This window comes from Oncorhynchus nerka, linkage group LG28, assembly GCF_034236695.1.
Source record: "Oncorhynchus nerka isolate Pitt River linkage group LG28, Oner_Uvic_2.0, whole genome shotgun sequence".
NCBI classification, from domain to species: domain Eukaryota; kingdom Metazoa; phylum Chordata; class Actinopteri; order Salmoniformes; family Salmonidae; genus Oncorhynchus; species Oncorhynchus nerka.
In genome coordinates, this window is record NC_088423.1 from 506,034 (window position 1) to 528,121 (window position 22,088).

At 44.8% G+C, this 22,088-nt stretch overlaps 1 protein-coding gene across 2 annotated transcripts in view; it reads right to left on the reverse strand.

Moving 5' to 3' along the window:
- Positions 1–16,016, reverse strand: part of LOC115127473 (thrombospondin-2-like) — a 138,232-nt gene extending 122,216 nt beyond the window's left edge. The window contains exons 1-3 of one of the 2 annotated variants that reach the window (XM_065012591.1): positions 15,703–16,016; positions 14,172–14,731; positions 13,859–13,943 (exon numbers count right to left, since the gene is read on the reverse strand). In XM_065012591.1, coding sequence (XP_064868663.1) covers positions 13,859–13,943; positions 14,172–14,731; positions 15,703–15,766 — 709 coding nt within the window. In that variant the 5' untranslated portion in view covers positions 15,767–16,016. The remainder of the gene's footprint in view (positions 1–13,858; positions 13,944–14,171; positions 14,732–15,702) is intronic. The other variant, XM_065012592.1, reaches the window with a different exon arrangement.
- Positions 16,017–22,088: the final 6,072 nt, after the last annotated feature.

Consider the following 22,088-nt stretch of genomic DNA (forward strand, 5'->3'; position numbering starts at 1 on the left):
ACTGAGCCTGGTCATCAAGTCCAACATACTGACACTGAGCCTGGTCAATCATGTCCAACATACTGACGCTGAGCCTGGTCATCATGTCCAACACACTGACACTAAGGCTGGTCATCATGTCCAACACACTGACACAGAGCCTGGTCATTTTGTCCAACACACTGACAATAATCCTGGTCAAGTCCAACATCCTGACACTGAGCCTGGTTCATTGTCCAACACACAGCCTGGTCATCATGTCCAACACACTGACATTGAGCATGGTCATGTCCAACACACTGACACAGAGCCTGGTCATCATGTCCATCACACTGATACTGAGCCTGGTCATGTCCAACACACTGATACTGAGCCTGGTCATCATGTCCAACACACTGACACTGAGCCTGGTCAATCATGTCCAACATACTGACGCTGAGCCTGGTCAATCATGTCCAACACACAGACACTGAGCCTGGTCATGTGCAACACACTGACACTGATTCTGATAATGTCCAACATACTGATACTGATTCTTATCATGTCCAACACTGATCCTGGTCATGTCCAACACACTGAAACTGAGCCGGGTCATCATGTCCAACACACTAACACTGATCCTGGTCATCATGTCCAACACACTGACACTGAGTCTGGCCATGTACAACACACTGACACAGAGCCTGGTCATGTCCAACATACTGACACTGAGCCTGGTCATGTCCAACACACTGACACAGAGCCTGTTCATTGTGTGCATCACACTGACAATAATCCTGGTCATGTCCAACACACTGACACTGAGCCTGGTCATCATGTCCAACACACTGACACTGAGCCCTGTCATCATGTCCAACACACTAACACTGATCCTGGTCATCATGTCCAACACACTGATACTAAGGCTGGTCATCATGTCCAGAACACTGACACTAAGGCTGGTCATCATGTCCAACACACTGACACAGAGCCTGGTCATTTTGTCCAACACACTGACAATAATCCTGGTCAAGTCCAACACACTGACACTGAGTCTGGTCATCATGCCCTACATACTGATATTGATACTGATCATCATGTCCAACACACAGATACTGATCCTGGTTTTCATGTCCAACACACTGACACTGAGCCTGATCATAATGTCCAATACACTGAGCCTGGTCATCAAATCCAACATACTGACACTGAGCCTGGTCAATCATGTCCAACACACAGACACTGAGCCTGGTCATGTGCAACACACTGACACTGATTCTGATCATGTCCAACAATAATCCTGGTCAAGTCCAACACACTGACACTGAGCCTGGTCATCTCCAACATACTGACACTGAGCCTGATCATAATGTCCAACACACAGATACTGAGCCTGGTCATGTCCAACACACTGACACTGAGCCTGATCATAATGTCCAATACACTGAGCCTGGTCATCAAATCCAACATACTGACACTGAGCCTGGTCAATCATGTCCAACACACACAGACACTGAGCCTGGTCATGTGCAACACACTGACACTGATTCTGATCATGTCCAACACTGATCCTGGTCATGTCCAACACACTGAAACTGAGCCGGGTCATTATGTCCAACACACAGACACTGAGCCTGCTCATGTCCAACACACTGACCATGAGCCTGGTCATCTTGTCCAACACACTGATACTGAGCCTGGTCATCATGTCCAACAAACTGACACTGATCCTGGACATCATGTCCAGCACACTGACACTGATCCTGGTTATCATGTCCAACATACTGACACTGAGCCTGGTCATCATGTCCAACACACTGACACCTAGCCTGGTCATCATGTCCAACACACTCACACAGAGCCTGGTCATTGTGTCCATCACACAGCCACTGATCCTGGTCATCATGTCAAACACATTGACACTGAACCTGGTCATGTCCAACACACTAACACTGATCCTGGTCATGTACAACACACTGACACTGCGTCTGGACACGACCAACACACTGACACTGAGCCTGCTTATCTCTAACATACTGACACTGAGCCTGGTCATCGTGTCCAACACACTGACACTTAGCCTGGTCATCATGTCCAACATACTGACACTGGGCCTGATCATCATGTCCAACACACTGACACTGAGCCTGGTCATCATGTCCAACACACTGACACTGATCCTGGTTATCATGTCCAACACACTCACACAGAGCCTGGTCATTGTGTCCATCACACTGCCACTGATCCTGGTCATCATGTCAAACACACTGACACTGAACCTTGTCATCATGTCCAACACACTGACACAGATCCTGTTCATCATGTCCAACACACTGACACTGAGCCTGGTCATGTCCAACATACTGACACTGAGCCTGGTCATGTCCAACACACTGACACTGAGCCTGGTCATGTCCAACACACTGACACTGAGCCTGGTCATCATGTCCAACACACTGACACTGATCCTGGTTATCATGTCCAACACACTGACACTGAACCTGGTCATAATGTCCAACACACTGAAACTGAGCCTAGTCATCATGTCCAACACACTGACACTGATCCTGGTTATCATGTCCAACACACTGACACTGAGCTTGGTCATCATGTCCAACACACTGACACTGAGTCTGGCCATGTACAACACACTGACACAGAGCCTGGTCATGTCCATCACACTGACACAGAGCCTGGTCATGTCCATCACACTGCCATTGATCCTGGTCATCATGTCCAACACACTGACACTGATCCTGGTTATTATGTCCAACACACTAACACTGATCCTGGTCATCATGTCCAACACACTGACACTGATACTGGTCATCATGTCCAACACATTGACACTGAGCCTGGTCATCATGTCCAACACACTGACACTCAGGCTGGTCATCATGTCCAACAAACACACTGAGTCTGGTCATCATGCCCTACATACTGACACTGAACCTTGTCATCATGACCAACACACTGACACAGATCCTGTTCATCATGTCCAACACACTGACACTGAGTCTGGCCATGTACAACACACTGACACAGAGCCTGGTCATGTCCAACATACTGACACTGAACCTGGTCATGTCCAACACACTGACACTGAGCCTGGTCATGTCCAACACACTGACACTGAGCCTGGTCATCATGTCCAACATACTGACACTGAACCTGGTTATCATGTCCAACACACTGACACTGAGCCTGGTTATCATGTCTAACACACTGACACTGATCCTGGTTATTATGTCCAACACACTAACACTGATCCTGGTCATCATGTCCAACACACTGACACTGATACTGGTCATCATGTCCAACACATTGACACTGAGCCTGGTCATCATGTCCAACACACTGACACTCAGGCTGGTCATCATGTCCAACAAACACACTGAGCCTGGTCATCATGTCCAACACACTGACACTGAGTCTGGCCATGTACAACACACTGACAGAGAGCCTGGTCATGTCCATCACACTGACACAGAGCCTGGTCATGTCCAACATACTGACACTGAGCCTGGTCATCATGTCCAACACACTGACACTGAACCTTGTCATCATGTCCAACACACTGACACAGATCCTGTTCATCATGTCCAACACACTGACACTGAACCTGGTCATGTCCAACATACTGACACTGAGCCTGGACACGTCCAACACACTGACACTGAGCCTGGTCATGTCCAACACACTAACACTGAGCCTGGTCATCATGTCCAACACACTGACACTGAGCCTGGTCATGTCCAACATACTGACACTGAGCCTGGTCATGTCCAACACACTGACACAGAGCCTGGTCATTGTGTCCATCACACTGACAATAATCCTGGTCATGTACAACACACTGACACTGCATCTGGACATGCCCAACACACTGACACTGAGCCTGGTCATCAAGTCTACCATACTGACACTGAGCCTGGTCATCTGCAACATACTGACACTGAGCCTGGTCATCATGTCCAAAACACTGACACTGAGCCTGGTCATCATGTCCAACACACTGACACTGAGCCTGGTCATCATGTCCAACACACTAACACTGATCCTGGTCATCATGTAAAACACACTGACACTGAGCCTGGTCATGTCCAACATACTGACACTGAGCCTGGTCATGTCCAACACACTGACACTCAGCCTGGTCATCATGTCCAACACACTGACGCTGAGCCTGGTCATCGTGTCCAACACACTGCCACTGATCATGGTCATCATGTCAAACACATTGACACTGAGCTTGGTCATGTCCAACACACTGACACTCAGCCTGGTCATCATGTCCAACACACTGACACTGAGCCTGGTCATCATGTCCAACACACTGACACTGATCCTGGTTATCATGTCCAACACACTGACTCTGAACCTGGTCATCATGTCCAACACACTGACACTGAGCCTGGTCATCATGTCCAAAACACTGACACTGAGCCTGGTCATCATGTCCAACACACTGACACTGAGCCTGGTCATCATGTCCAACACATTGACACTGAGCCTGGTCATCATGTCCAACACACTGACACTGATCCTGGTTATCATGTCCAACACATTGACACTGAGCCTGGTCATCATGTCCAACACACTAACACTGATCCTGGTCATCATGTCCAACACACTGACACTGAGCTTGGTCATCATGTCCAACACACTGACACTGAGTCTGGTCATGTCCAACATACTGACACTGAGTCTGGTCATCATGTCCAACACACTGACACAGATCCTGTTCATCATGTCCAACACACTGACACAGCTCCTGTTCATCATGTCCAACACACTGACACTGAGCCTGGTCATGTCCAACATACTGACACTGAGCCTGGACACGTCCAACACACTGACACTGAGCCTGGTCATTGTGTCCATCACACTGGCAATAATCCTGGTCATGTACAACACACTGACACTGCATCTGGACATGCCCAACACACTGACACTGAACCTGGTCATTATGTCAAACACATTGTCACTGAGCCTGGTCATGTCCAACACACTAACACTGATCCTGGTCATCATGTCCAACACACTGACACTGAGCTTGGTCATCATGTCCAACACACTGACACTGAGTCTGGTCATGTACAACACACTGACACAGAGCCTGGTCATGTCCATCACACTGACACAGAGGCTGGTCATGTCCAACATACTGACATTGAGCCTGGTCATCATGTCCAACACACAGACACTGAGGCTGTCCGTCATTTCCAACACACTGACACTGAGCCTGGTCATGTCCAACACACAGCCACTGAGTCTGGTCATCATGCCCTACATATTGACACTAATACTGATCATCATGTCCAACACACTGACACTGAGCCTGGTCATCATGTCCAACACACTGACACTGAGCCTGGTCATGTCCAACATACTAACACTGAGCCTGGTCATCATGTCCAACACACTGACACTGAGCCTGGTCATGTCCAACACACTAACACTGAGCCTGGTCATCATGTCCAACACACTGACACTGAGCCTGGTCATGTCCAACATACTAACACTGAGTCTGGCCATGTACAACACACTGACACTGAGCCTGGTCATCATGTCCAACACACAGACACTGAGGCTGTCTGTCATTTCCAACACACTGACACTGAGCCTGGTCATGTCCAACATACTGACACTGAGCCTGGTCATGTCCAACACACTGACACTGAGCCTGGTCATCATGTCCAACACACTTACACATAGCCTGGTCATCATGTCAAACACATTGACACTGAGCCTTGTCAACATGTTCAACACACTAACACTGATCCTGGTCATCATGTCCAACACACTGACACTCAGCCTGGTCATCATGTCCAACACACTGACACTGAGCCTGGTCATCATGTCCAACACACTAACACTGATCCTGGTCATCATGTCCAACACACTGACACTGATCCTGGTCATCATGTCCAACACACTGACACTGATCCTGGTCATCATGTCCAACACACTAACACTGAGCTTGGTCATCATGTCCAACACACTGACACTGAGTCTGGCCATGTACAACACACTGACACAGAGCCTGGTCATGTCCAACATACTGACACTGAGCCTGGTCATCATGTCCAACACACTGACACTGATCCTGGTCATCATGTCCAACACACTGACACTGAGCCTTGTCATCAAGTCTACCATGCTGACACTGAGCCTGGTCATCATGTCCAACACACTGACACTGAACCTGGTCATTATGTCAAACACATTGTCACTGAACCTGGTCATTATGTCAAACACATTGTCACCGAGCCTGGTCATGTCCAACACACTAACACCGATCCTGGTCATCATGTCCAACACACTGACACTGAGCTTGGTCATCATGTCCAACACACTGACACTGAGTCTGGTCATGTACAACACACTGACACAGAGCCTGGTCATGTCCATCACACTGACACAGAGGCTGGTCATGTCCAACATACTGACATTGAGCCTCGTCATCATGTCCAACACACAGACACTGAGGCTGTCCGTCATTTCCAACACACTGACACTGAGCCTGTTCATGTCCAAATAAACAGCCACTGAGTCTGGTCATCATGCCCTACATATTGACACTAATACTGATCATCATGTCCAACACACTAACACTGAGCCTGGTCATCATGTCCAACACACTGACACTGAGCCTGGTCATGTCCAACATACTGACACTGAGCCTGGTCATGTCCAACACACTGACACAGAGCCTGGTCATTGTGTCCAACACACTGACACTGAGCCTGGTCATCATGTCCAACACACTGACACTGAGCCTGGTCATCATGTCCAACACACTGACACTGATCCTGGTTATCATGTCCGACACACTGACACTGAGCCTGGTCATGTCCAACACACTGACACAGAGCCTGGTCATTTTGTCCAACACACTGACAATAATCCTGGTCATGTACAACACACTGACACTGAGCCTGGTCATCATGTCCAACACACTGACACTGATCCTGTTCATAATGTCAAACACATTGTCACTGAGCCTGGTCATGTCCAACATACTAACACTGATCCTGGTTATCATGTCCAACACACTGACACTGAGCTTGGTAATCATGTCCAACACACTGACACTGAGTCTGGTCATGTACAACACACTGACACAGAGCCTGGTCATGTCCATCACACTGACACAGAGGCTGGTCATGTCCAACATACTGACATTGAGCCTGGTCATCATGTCCAACACACAGACACTGAGGCTGTCCGTCATTTCCAACACACTGACACTGAGCCTGGTCATGTCCAACACACAGCCACTGAGTCTGGTCATCATGCCCTACATATTGACACTGATACTGATCCTGGTTTTCATGTCCAACACACTGACACTGAACCTTGTCATCATGTCCAACACACTGAAACTGAGCCTGGTCATGTCCAACACACTATCACTGAGCCTGGTCATCATGTCCAACACACTGACACTGAGCCTGGTCATGTCCAACATACTAACACTGAGCCTGGTCATGTCCAACACACTGACACAGAGCCTGGTCATTGTGTCCATCACACTGACAATAATCCTGGTCATGTACAACACACTGACACTTCGTCTGGACACGACCAACATACTGACACTGAGTCTGGTCATCAAGTCTACCATGCAGACACTGAGCCTGGTCATCTCCAACATACTGACACTGAGCCTGGTCATCATGTCCAACACACTGACACTGAGCCTGGTCATCATGTCCAACACACTGACACTGAGCCTGGTCATCATGTCCAACACACTGACACTGATCCTGGTTATCATGTCCAACACACTGACACTGAGCCTGGTCATTGTGTCCAACACATTGACAATAATCCTGGTTATCATGTCCAACACACTGACACTGAGTCTGGCCATGTACAACACACTGAAACTGAACCTTGTCATCATGTCCAACACACTGACACTGATCCTGGTTATCATGTCCGACACACTGTCACTGAGCCTGGTCATGTCCAACAAAATGACACAGAGCCTGGTCATTTTGTCCAACACACTGACAATAATCCTGGTCATGTACAACACACTGACACTGCATCTGGACATGCCCAACACACTGACACTGAGCCTTGTCATCAAGTCTACCATGCTGACACTGAGCCTGGTCAACATGTCCAACACACTGACACTGAACCTGGTCATTATGTCAAACACATTGTCACTGAGCCTGGTCATGTCCAACACACTAACACTGATCCTGGTCATCATGTCCAACACACTGACACTGAGCTTGGTCATCATGTCCAACACACTGACACTGAGTCTGGTCATTTACAACACACTGACACAGAGCCTGGTCATGTCCATCACACTGACACAGAGGCTGGTCATGTCCAACATACTGACATTGAGCCTGGTCATCATGTCCAACACACAGACACTGAGGCTGTCCGTCATTTCCAACACATTGACACTGAGCCTGTTCATGTCCAACACACAGCCACTGAGTCTGGTCATCATGCCCTACATATTGACACTAATACTGATCATCATGTCCAACACACTAACACTGAGCCTGGTCATCATGTCCAACACACTGACACTGAGCCTGGTCATGTCCAACATACTAACACTGAGCTTGGTCATGTCCAACACACTAACACTGAGCCTGGTCATCATGTCCAACACACTGACACTGAGCCTGGTCATGTCCAACATACTAACACTGAGTCTGGCCATGTACAACACACTGACACTGAGCCTGGTCATCATGTCCAACACACAGACACTGAGGCTGTCTGTCATTTCCAACACACTGACACTGAGCCTGGTCATGTCCAACATACTGACACTGAGCCTGGTCATGTCCAACACACTGACACTGAGCCTGGTCATCATGTCCAACACACTTACACATAGCCTGGTCATCATGTCAAACACATTGACACTGAGCCTTGTCAACATGTTCAACACACTAACACTGATCCTGGTCATCATGTCCAACACACTGACACTCAGCCTGGTCATCATGTCCAACACACTGAAACTGAGCCTGGTCATCATGTCCAACACACTGACACTGAGCCTGGTCATGTCCAACATATTGACACTGAGCCTGGTCAGGTCCAACATAATGACGCTGAGGCTGGTCATGTCCAACACACTGACACAGAGCCTGGTCATGTCCAACATACTGACACTGAGCCTGGTCATGTCCAACAAACTGACAAAGAAACTGGTCATGTCCAACATACTGACACTGAGCCTGGTCATCATGTCCAACACACTGACACTGACCCTGGTCATCATGTCCAACACAGTGACACTGATCCTGGTCATCATGTCCAACACACTGACACTGATCCTGGTCATCATGTCCAGCACACTGACACTGAGCCTGGTCATGTCCAACACACTGAGCTGGGTTCAATGCCACGTTTTTTCCTCTAGTACAGTTGGTAGTAGACCCACCACAGGCCAGGTCAGAATGGGATGGAAAACATCCAACAGGCGAAGGGGAGAAAAGTAGCCTGGTGTGTGTGTGTGTGTGTGTGTGTGTGTGTGTGTGTGTGTGTGTGTGTGTGTGTGTGTGTGTGTGTGTGTGTGTGTGTGTGTGTGTGTGTGTGTGTGTGCGTGTGTGTGTGTGTGTGTCCGCATGTGTGTGTGTGCCATTAGACATGTGCAGTGTGTGCCCATAGACATGTGCAGTTGTTGTCTCATGGTCAGCCATGTAAATGGTCAGAGATGAATTGGTGGTTAGGGGCTGTAAATCAGGCTAGGTCCAAGTCAAGCTGGCCCTGTTTAACCACAAGATGTCCCACTGTGGCCAAATTGGACAAAGATGTTTTACTTCCTTTCCCCCCTTAAAGTCTGGTGGACTCATGCAACTCTTCCAAATATGTTTCCAGCTGTTGCTATGTGTGTGTGTGTGTGTCTGTGTGTATGCCTTTAAAACATGTCTGTGGATCTGGTTGATTCATGAGTCCTTTCCTCTCCTTTTCCCTTCTTTCCTCTCTTCTTTCCTCTCCTCTTTCCTCTCCTCTTTCCTCTCTTCTTTCCTCTCTTCTTTCCTCTCCTCTTTCCTCTCTTCTTTCCTCTCTTCTTTCCTCTCCTCTTTCCTCTCCTCTTTCCTCTCTTCTTTCCTCTCCTCTTTCCTCTCTTCTTTCGTCTCCTCTTTCCTCTCTTCTTTCCTCTCCTCTTTCCTCTCTTCTTTCCTCTCCTCTTTCCTCTCTTCTTTCCTCTCCTCTTTCCTCTTTTTTTTTGATTGAATATAGGGGGGAAGAAACATAAGATATTTCAAATGCTTATTGTTAACTCCCCATCATTACCCTTCTGTTTTCCTCCCCATCATTACCCTTCTGTTTTCCTCCCCCATTATTACTCTTGTTTTCCTCCCCCATTATTACCCTTCTGTTTTCCTCCCCATCATTACCCTTCTGTTTTCCTCCCCCATCATTACCCTTCTGTTTTCCTCCCCATCATTACTCTTATATTTTCCTCCCCATCATTACCCTTCTGTTATCCTCCTACCCTTCTGTTTTCCTCCCCCATCATTACGAATCTGTTATCCTCCCCCATCATTACTCATTTATTTTCATCCCCCATCATTACTCATTTATTTTCATCCCCCATCATTACCCTTCCGTTATCCTCCTACCCTTATGTTATCCACCCCCATCATTACTCTTTTATTTTCCTCCCCCATCATTACACTTCTGTTTTCCTCCCCATCATTACTCTTTTATTTTCCTCCCCATCATTACCCTTCTGTTATCCTCCCCCATCATTACTCTTTTATTTTCCTCCCCCATCATTACCCTTCTGTTATCCTCCCCATCATTACCCTTCTGTTATCCTCCCCCATCATTACCCTTCTGTTATCCTCCCCATCATTACTCTTTTATTTTCCTCCACCATCATTACTCTTTTATTTTCCTCCCCATCATTACTCTTTTATTTTCCTCCCCCATCATTACTCTTTTATTTTCCTCCCCCATCATTACCAATCTGTTATCCACCCCATCATTACTCTTTTATTTTCCTCCCCCATCATTATCCTTCTGTTATCCACCCCCATCATTACTATTTTATTTTCCTCCCCATCATTACCCTTCTGTTATCCTCCTACCCTTCTGTTTTCCTCCCCCATCATTACCAATCTGTTATCCTCCCCATCATTACTATTTTATTTTCATCCCCCATCATTACCCTTCTGTTATCCTCCCCATCATTACTCTTTTATTTTCCTCCCCCATCATTACACTTCTGTTATCCTCCCTCATCATTACTCTTTTATTTACCTCCCCCATCATTACCAATCTGTTTTCCTCCCCATCATTACTCTTTTATTTTCCTCCCCCATCATTACACTTCTGTTATCCTCCCCATCATTACTCTTTTATTTACCTCCCCATCATTACACTTCTGTTATCCTCCCCCATCATTACTCTTTTATTTACCTCCCCATCATTACCAATCTGTTTTCCTCCCCATCATTACTCTTTTATTTTCCTCCCCCATCATTACTCTTTTATTTACCTCCCCATCATTACCAATCTGTTTTCCTCCCCATCATTACTCTTTTATTTTCCTCCCCCATCATTACTCTTTTATTTTCCTCCCCCATTATTACCCTTCTGTTATCCTCCCCATCATTACCCCTCTGTTATCCTCCCCATCATTACCCTTCTGTTATCCTCCCCATCATTACTCTTTTATTTTCCTCCACCATCATTACTCTTTTATTTTCCTCCCCATCATTACTCTTTTATTTTCCTCCCCCATCATTACTCTTTTATTTTCCTCCCCATCATTACCATTCTGTTATCCACCCCCATCATTACTCTTTTATTTTCCTCCCCCATCATTATCCTTCGGTTATCCACCCCCATCATTACTATTTTATTTTCCTCCCCATCGTTACTCTTTTATTTTCCTCCCCATCATTACTCTTTTATTTTCCTCCCCCATCATTAACCTTCTGTTATCCTCCCCATCATTACCCTTCCGTTATCCTCCTACCCTTATGTTATCCACCCCCATCATTACTCTTTTATTTTCCTCCCCATCATTACCCTTCTGTTATCCTCCCCCATCATTACTCTTTTATTTTCCTCCCCATCATTACCCTTCTGTTATCCACCCCCATCATTACTATTTTATTTTCCTCCCCCATCGTTACTCTTTTATTTTCCTCCCCATCATTACCAATCTGTTATCCTCCCCCATCATTACTCTTTTATTTTCCTCCCCATCATTACCCTTCTGTTATCCTCCCCATCATTACTCTTTTATTTGCCTCCCCCATCATTACTCTTTTATTTTCCTCCCCATCATTACCCTTCTGTTATCCTCCCCAGCATTACTCTTTTATTTTCCTCCCCATCATTACCAATCTGGTTTCCTCCCCATCATTACTCTTTTATTTTCCTCCCCATCATTACCCTTCTGTTATCATCCCCCATCATTACTCTTTTATTTTCCTCCCCCATCATTACTCTTTTATTTTCCTCCCCCATCATTACTCTTTTATTTTGCCTCCCCCATCATTACCCTTCTGTTATCCTCCCCATCATTAATCTTATATTTTCCTCCCCATCATTACCCTTCTGTTATCCTCCCCATCATTACTCTTATATTTTCCTCCCCATCATTACCCTTCTGTTATCCTCCTACCATTCTGTTATCCTCCCCCATCATTACCCTTCTGTTTTCCTCCCCATCATTACTCTTTTATTTTCCTCTCCAAACATTAGCCTTCTGTTTTTCTCACCCATCATTACCCAGCCAGTCCACTCTCAATGGAAACAAATGTTAGTGTCTGTATCTCCTTTTGTTTGTCAACCGCAGCACACGCACGCACACAAACACACACAGGTTGACCTCACGCCACCACAATGACACAGTGATTTCTGTTAACATGATGTAATATTGTCAGATATCTCCACATCTGCAGTATTTCTATGACCCACTAAAATGAAAGACTGAAAAAAGTGATAGAATCAGACACAATGGATATAAGGAAGAACTCCATATTTTAATTGGTTGGGCCTGTTGGGGAAATGTGATATGGATTTATTTAAATGAAATGCAGAACCACAGAGCTGTAAGAGGTTTGGTCTGTTGGGGAAATATGATATGGTTTTATCTAAATGAAATGCAGAACCACAGAGCTGTAAGAGGTTGCATGTGACTGTGACTGCGTCACAAACCACACCCTATTCCCGCTAATTCCCTATGTAGTGCACTACTTGTGACCAAAGAAGTGCACTAAATAGGAAATAGGGTGCCATTTGGGATGCACAAGTAAGGCAGCAGGATGGATTGTTCAGTTGCATCTGCTTTGGATGGGGCTTAAAAGGGAGTTTGAAGCAGGTCGGGAATGACGAATTGAGGTCACGTCATCAGAATGTTCAGAGCATGAAAACAATAGCACAGATCCCCAAAAAGGACCAGCTTGGTCCCAGATCTGTTTGTGCTGTCTTGCCATTTCTATGATCATTCTATGTTGCCAAACTTGGGATGACAAGGACCATAACAGTTTGCTAACAGCACACACCGGTTTGAGAAAAGGTGCATAATGGACAGTTGCTGTGACATAATACAGCATGAGATTTGAGATTGTGTCCTTGAAATATCTTTAGACCTACATGTCATATTGCCCCCTATTGGTAGGTCTCAGTCTATCTAAGCTACAGGGGCATGTTCTTTGGCATGTTAACAGAAAACATTCAAAACAACATTTGCAATGGAAAACTAAAATGATCCTTTCTCATTGGACAAGTCCAGGTAGTCCGTTCCTTTTTAACAGAAACAAGTGTCTCTCAATGGATAAGTCCAGGTAGTCCCTCCTTGTTTCAAACGTTTTTTTTTCTCCATTTGGTGGCTAGTGAACACAACCAGTACAGTAATGTTAGCCAAAATCCAACTGTCTCTTACCTGGCTTAGTGACTTCACAGCCCTTGTTCCTAAGAACGTCCTCCACGGATGTGTCGAACATGAAGCGAACGTTCTGCAGTAACCCCTGTGTGACAAGAAAATAGGCTGTTATGTGTCACCTTGGACAAGCAGCTAGGAACAACTTCTTTAGTATTCACTTACCTTGAGCTTGTATGTCAAGTAAAAAAAATACAGACTGAGTTATTCTTATTGGCTAACATTAGATGCAGAATGACTTAAGGGGCAAGATCTGAAATGGTATCCTATTCCCAACAACTGGTGCACTACTTTTCTGGACAAAAGTTATTCTTACCCTGAAGTGGTTTTCACGGATGGATCCCTTAGCGACGAACATTCGGCTCCCCTCCGCCTGCAGGTACTCGTAGAACGGCTCATCCAAGATGAAGCTGTCGATGAGACTGCAGCCCAAAAACAGATTTGCGTTTTCACCATGAACATGAAGTGTGATATTCTTCCACTGCGAGTCGGACAGGTCAACATCCTCGAAGGAGACAACATTTTGGGAGCCGTCCACCCAGTAGACAAGGTCCAGCGTGTTGGCGCGGCCGTTGGAGACTATTTCAAACTGCCGCTGGCCGTTGGCGCCTTCCATGGCGATGAGGGTTCCCCGCGATCCGCGGTCCTGGCGCATGCTGGCCACGAACACAAAGCCCTCATTGTTCTGGATTTGCTGAAGCATCTGTTTGAGCACGGGCGCGCTCACTGAGGGCAAATGGTCGAAGCGGATGAAGCGGTAAGCAGGGTTGTCCGTGTCTTGGCCGCGGAATTGCTTGGCGCCCAGAGTCTTGCGTGTGATACCGCTAATATCAAACAGGTCAAACGTTGTGTCGTCATCCGATGTGACCTCGCCATCTTCAATCAGTCATACAAGTGATTGAAAGGGAGAGGAGAACGTGTACAGCCAATTAGCTTGATGAAACAGCAAAGCATTCTATGAAAATCTGACCAAGTGATTATAAATAAGTCTATAGCAGGGCTCTCCAACCCTGTTCCTGATGCAACCAGCTCTCAAAGTCTCACATCAGAATTACACGTTCATCCATGTTTCTCAATAGTCAAATTTCATAGTTGTTGCAAACGTCAAATTTTCAAAAGTCTTTGATTAGGCATTAACTCTGAATTTTTAAGGTTAGGATTAAGTTTAGGAATGTTTATGGTTAGGGCATTAACTGCAAAATCAAAATGGTTAAGGTTGGGATAGGCTTAAAACAAAAACATAAAAACAACTTTCTATTGCTGGATTCAAACTTGCAACCTTTAGAATCAGCAACAGATGCTTATACCCATCTGCCATCCCCTTCCACAACACCCTAGGAAAACTGAAACCTACTTGAAGGTAACAACGCCCGTAGTGGGTGGTTTCCACATCGTCTCCCAACGTCCTCAGACATAGATGGACCACGTTGAATACTGACTTGTATCATGGGTGACCTGGCTGTCCTAGAGAGCGACTCTCCTGTAGGTTTTTCTTCCAACCCCAGTTGTAACTAACTTGATTCGGTTTATCAATCATCTAATTATTAGAATCAGGTGTGCTAGATTAGGTTTGGAGCTAAAAATGTACATGATGGTAGCTCTCCATGAACAGGGTTGGTATTGGAGAGGTTGGTATTGGTTGGAGAGCCCTGGCTATAACTTAACTCGGTATGCTTTCAGTCACAAGAAAAAATGACAGTATCCTATTCACTCATGATTCATTTAAAAAAATCAAATTAGTATGAAACATACATCACATTATTATTTAACAATAAAAATGAAATGGCATTGAGGTTATGATAATGATGATGAAAAGTCGTATAAACGTTATGCATAAGTAGATTTACCTTGAGGTAGCGCTGAGGAGCAAATTAATAAAATCGGCAGCAAGTTGAGACTTCTGAGTATCATATCTCCTTTAAAACACAAGAGACACAAACGCTGATTATCATCCAGGGAAACCGCAAACTTAAAGTTGTTAACTTCATCACGATTGTAAAATTAAAATGATAAATTCTTTGTAGGCTATCTATTTTTATTCGCCCTCTGCTCAGCTGTCACAAAGCGACACCAAGTTCATTGCAACTGTGAATAGTGAAGTTCTCAGTCATGCCATGCCGTTACAAGTGCATCACCTAATGTCAAATCCACAGATCTGCTTCAACAGTAGCAACGCTATGAAGGAGCCCAACTGTCTCCAAAACTAACACAGGATTGTCGTGGAAGATACAATACATACATTACACCTTACAACGTGCACATACTGTATGTGGTCTGTTATAGGCTATTGGGAAACAATTATACACTACTTCTAAAACAACATTTATGCAAAGGCATACCGTTTAACAAAACGAATCAATTACATAACAAAATATAAGTGTGCTACATTCTTTAACTAAAGTATTCTGACTAGCAGTAAATTTGAAATTTATGGCAACATTGCTGATTGTCTTTGAAAATGCAAAAAAATCCCCATGCACATTGGAATGCAACAATTTACCGGGTGAAAGTGCAAATTCCCTTTTAAAAAATCCGTTAGATATCCAATCATAAAAAAGAAGGTAATAACAAATATATTTTTCAAATAAATATGAATAGTGTAATGAAAACGGAATAACTCCTGTAACCTGGTGCGTAAAGTGTAATGTCCGCTTGGTTAACTTCACTAGATCTACATAATGTAGGGAGGACTCGAGCGAAAGTGGCTTAGGCACCAGTCTCCCTCCCTCCTATATACTCCTCACTACGACCCTGTCAGTCAAATTTAAGTATGAAATGTTTGGAACCAATTTCTAAGGCAGAATTACGTAATTACGTAATTACGTAGGGTAATTTGACTTATATCTGTTTAAAGCGGCATTTACCGGTCCCGGGGCCCCTCCCTCGCGTTCTCTCGTTTCCCAATCCAACCTCTCTATCAAGCCCACTTCATTACCGAAGTTCCAACGGAATCAGGTTCCGGGGAGGAGTTTTTGATGGAGAAAACGCGATAGCGAGGTCGGATGTGAGGCTTGCGTAGACTTTTAGGTCTGGGAGCAGTGGTGTGCCCAGGTGGTGGCCCAGGGTGGCGGCCCCCCTGAATTCTGATTGGCCAACCCAGTGCCCCCTCCAGAAATTATTGTACAGACAGCAAGACTCGATCTCAATCAATCTCACCAGAGAAAGCATCTGAGTGAGCGAAACAGCGGTCCTCTGTTTTCAAATGTGTAGCCCATGTATCTTATGCTGTTTGGCCTAATGAATTGACTTAATTTGACTGATATCCTTATATGAACTGTAACTCAGGAAAATCCCAAATCATTTTATACGTTTGTTTATTTATATTTGGGGTTAAACATTTTGGGCCCATGAATACACGAAACGTTGTAGGCTGAATGTCATTGCACTTATGGTGTTAGTAATAGATGTATCCTTCCACTCAAATGGCGGGTGCAGAGTGCACTGTTTGGATGCTGGATATATTTTGACGATCAGATGAAAACATAATGACTGGTTGTGTTCATGACACATTAAAAGTTAATACATTTTGTGTTAAATGTCTTATCTTTACTATAAAGCCATAAAAACTATTTGTGCACGCGCAAGTGTGTACACACATACAATTCACGGTATAATTCACACTGGATGGCACTTTCAATTTAATTTACTGTTGTATGCTAATACCCTTGTTTAAAATTCTGACCTTTAATACAAACACTGTAACAAGACGTTTGGAAATGATTTATCAATTATTTTAACCAAACCTAAGCTGAAGTATTTAATGCGTTGACTCATCATAATTATATACTTTTTAAACCCACCATGCATCGATTATAAGGTAAAACATGTTCTGGCCACCCCTAAACTTGGTCTGTGCCCCACCTTTCCCACCCCATGCAACAATGTTTGGATCCAATTTTAAAGCGGAATTACATAATTCCGTTCTGATAGCGTCATTTTCTTATCTGTTTAAAGCGGAAACCTCATTCAACATGTTCTGGACACTCCTCTGTCTGGGAGCGCAAAGCTTGGTCATGGCTGTAAATTAAAAATATATCCGCTCTATAACATATAGTCTTTGGAGTGCAGTATTTTTCAAAACGTTCCCAAAGCTTTTAGGCACACGTTTTTCTGTTAGTTTATTTAACAGCTCGGAATTTTAACAATTCTTAAGGCAAGCACATCAACTGCAGCCTACCTATTCAAACTACAGTATAGGATTTGTTCTACTTTTTAAATCAGACCAGATCTAAACCAGCATTCATTATATTAGGCTATAGTTCACTGATGCCTGTTCAAGTGTACAGTGAATTAATGTGGCTTCTGTAACATTCGTTTGTCAAATTTACATAATATCTATAACCTATAGCCTAATAATTTGTCATTCGTTAAATATCACATTTAGGCACCAAAATAAAGTCGGCAATTCACACTGATCCACTATGATCCGTACATGGGCGGGACAGAACACGCTGCTTACTGATGGGGGAATACTGATCCTCTAGCGATGTGTCGCGTGATCATTTAGTCAAAGTCATTTAGAACACTGACTGTTCAGACTGACTTGAACTTTGAGGGTTAAAACGACCGACCGCGACCGACTCACTGGCTGTTGTGTGTTTTTAGGAATTTGGATGCTCCCGCGTTGCTGGCAAGTAGTACTGTATCTGGTCTGGAAATAAGTAGTTCCCCTGGTCTGCTCCCCTCTATGTTGTTAGATAGGAATGACTCGTATATTCCACTGACATTCCTTCGTTCCCGGCTCATGGAGAGGGGTCATGAAACTAACAATAAATGGAGATAGATGAAGTGCGCGTCATTTGGAGACCTCCTTGTCTTATTTTGACAGGAACAATACGCAGGGAATAGAACAGACAGTAGCTTACCAACATAGCCAATAGGGCAGTAATAACTGAGGAATGTTCTAATAAGGAAAGAGTATCCAAATATGTCAGTCTTAGTCATGTTTTTGAGGTGTTGGTTTCTAGCATGTTTCTAGCATTTTAGTACGCTACTCAGTTATAAGCATATTATTCCAATCAAATGAATCCAGCCAGTCTTTGGCCACCATTTCCACACAGAATGCCAGTAAATACAAATTGATTGATGCCCCTTCAGTTGCCAGGTGCTCTCTAGAAAGGTTGCAGCTTACTCCTAGTCTTACCCATAGCCTTTTGGAGGCCCTTGGTTGGGGTGACCCCAACAAGCAGGTCAAATCTTATTAGTGGCCCCCTCTTGACAGCAGAGAAAAAATGTATTTTTTAATTTCCTGCAATTCTATACATTTTGCCATGGACTGCACCAGATTTGCCAGTTCTTGCTATGAGATGTTACCCCACTCTTCCACCAAGGCACCTGCAAGTTCCCAGACATTTCTGGGGGGAATGGCCCTAGCCCTCACCCTCCGATCCAACAGGTCCCAGACGTGCTCAATGCGATTGAGATCCGGGCTCTTCGCTGGCCATGGCAGAACACTGACATTCCTGTCTTGCAGGAAATCATGCACAGAACGAGCAGTACTGCTGGTGGCATTGTCATGCTGGAGGGTCATGTCAGGATGAGCCTGTAGGAAGGGTACCACATGAGGGAGGAGGATGTCTTCCCTGTTATGCACAGCATTGAGATTACCTTCAATGACAACAAGCTCAGTCCGATGATGCTGTGACACACCGCCCCAGACCATGACGGACCCTCCACCTCGAAATCGATCCCGCTCCAGAGTACAGGCCTCGGTGTAACGCTCATTCCTTCTATGATAAACGCAAATCTGACCATCGCCCCTGGTGAGACAAAACCGCGACTCGTCAGCAAAGAGCACTTTTTGCCAGTCCTGTCTGGTCCAGCGACAGTGGGTTTGTGCCCATAGGTGACATTGTTGCCAGTGATGTCTGGTGAGGACCTGCCTTACATCAGGCCTACAAGCCCTCAGTCCAGCCTCTCTCAGCCTATTGCGGAAAGTCTGAGCACTGATGGAGGGATTGTGCGTTCCTGGTGTAACTCAGGCAGTTGTTGTTTCCATCCTGTACCTTTCCCGCAGGTGTGATGTTCGGATGTACCGATCCTGTGCAGGTGTTGTTACACGTGATCTGCCACTGCGAGGACGATGAGCTGTCCGTCCTGTCTCACTGTAGCGCTGTCTTAGGCGTCTCACAGTACAGCCATTGCAATTTATTGTCCTGGCCACATCTGCAGTCCTCATGCCTCCTTGCAGCATGCCTAAGGCATGTTCACACAGATGAGCAGGGACCTGGGGCTTCTTTCTTTTGGTGTTTTTCAGAGTCAGTAGAAAGGCCTCGTTAGTGTCCTAAGTTTTCAAAACTGTGAACTTAATTGCCTACCATCTGTAAGCTGTTAGTGTCTTAACGACCGTTCCACAGGTGCATGTTCATTAATTGTTTATGGTTCATTGAACAAGCATGGGGAACAGTGTTTAAACCCTGTACTATGAAGATCTGTGAAGTTATTTGGATTTTTACGAATTATCTTTGAAAGACAGGGTCCTGAAAAAGGGACGTTTCTTTTTTTGCTGAGTTTACTATTATACTGGTGTCATGAAGATAACAACTCAATTTAAGAGAAAGAGAGAGAGAGTCAGGAATCTTAACAGTTTTCTGGTGGTGATATTGTCTGTCTGACCCAGATCATATAGACATATGCTGGGCTTTGGTTTTCATCTTTCCCCTAGTTACTTTTTTAGAAACAACTAGCTTTGGTACAGCCAGTTAACAGCTGCAGTCCACTAGTCACATGTCTTTTTAGTGCACCGCAGAGATACACATTTTAAAGTTGGGAAACATGGAGAAACTGTGATCTGAGCAAACATCACATCAGCAGTTTTTCTCTCTCTCCCTCTTTCTATCTTTGTCTGTCTTACTCTCTTTCTCTCTCTTTCTCCCCATTCTCTCTCTCTCCCTCTTTCTATCTTTGTCTGTCTTACTCTCTTTCTCTCTCTCTCTCCCCCTCTCTCTCTCCCTCTTTCTATCTTTGTCTGTCTTACACTCTTTCTCTCTCTTTCTCCCCATTCTCTCTCTCCCCCTCTCTCTCTCCCTCTTTCTATCTTTGTCTGTCTTACACTCTTTCTCTCTCTTTCTCCCCATTCTCTCTCTCCCCCTCTCTCTCTCCCTCTTTCTCTTTGTCTGTCTTACTCTATTTCTCCCCATTCTCTCTCTCCCCCTCTCTCTCTCCCCTCTCGCTCTCCCCCTCTCTCTTTCTCCCCATTCTCTCTCTCCCCCTCTCTCTCTCCCCCTCTTCATGGCAAGACTTTGATGATGGCTGTCACTTTGTTGTCTTCTTCCAAATAGTAACACCATGTGTGTTTTTCACAGAAACTGCCTACTGTAGAGGTTTTGCACTTCAGATCATTGGAGAGGTAGTCTGGTTAAATGAGACAGAAAATTGAGTTCACCATTTAATCCACATTGAGCACAGCATTCAGTTTGGTTTAACCAGGCTATTGGAGAGGATGAGTGACATCTGAAGACACATGACATGGAATTTTTTAGGTCAACTCATAGTCATCAAATATGAAGTAACCCAAAAAGCTACAACCATGCAATAAAATGAGATGAATTGCTCCTTAATCCAGACTACGCCAGCCATTCAGTCACACCAGTAAATTACATTTGGCGAGGATGGCTAGTGCTGTAAAACGTACCATTCAACCATTTTACAGTCCCTGCTGGCATTTATGTCACTTTTATAACCCAAAAATGTTTTATCATTATTCTGAGGCAAAGAGTCGCAATGATGTATACGATTGCTTAGTTTGCAAGATTTGCTGTGCTTTGCAAAATATCTTCATTTTTGACCTGCCATTGTATACCCAGTAGTAAATCACATTTTCTAAATGAATCAGAAATACTTCATTTTTTAAATCAGAAATAACACTTTTGTTTTATACTTGCTGCATTCTCCGGAGCAACATGGTCTGATATCACTGAGTCCCAAATGGCACCTTAGGGTTCATGGCGCCGCAGAGGGGATGGCTGCCATTTTACGGACTCCTAAACAATTGTGTTATTTTGTGTGTTTTTTCGCATTGTTTGTAACGTATTTGTACATAATGTTGCATGCTATCGTCTCTTATGACTGAAAAGAGCTTCTTGATATCAGAACAGCGATTACTTACCTGAAACTGGATGAAGATTCTTTTTTACGAGTCTGACACAAAGGATATAATGTTGCTCCCGGACAAGGTCCAAATCCCCGTCATTTGCATGAAGAAAAGAAGGAGATACAGGGGTGCAGATCAGGG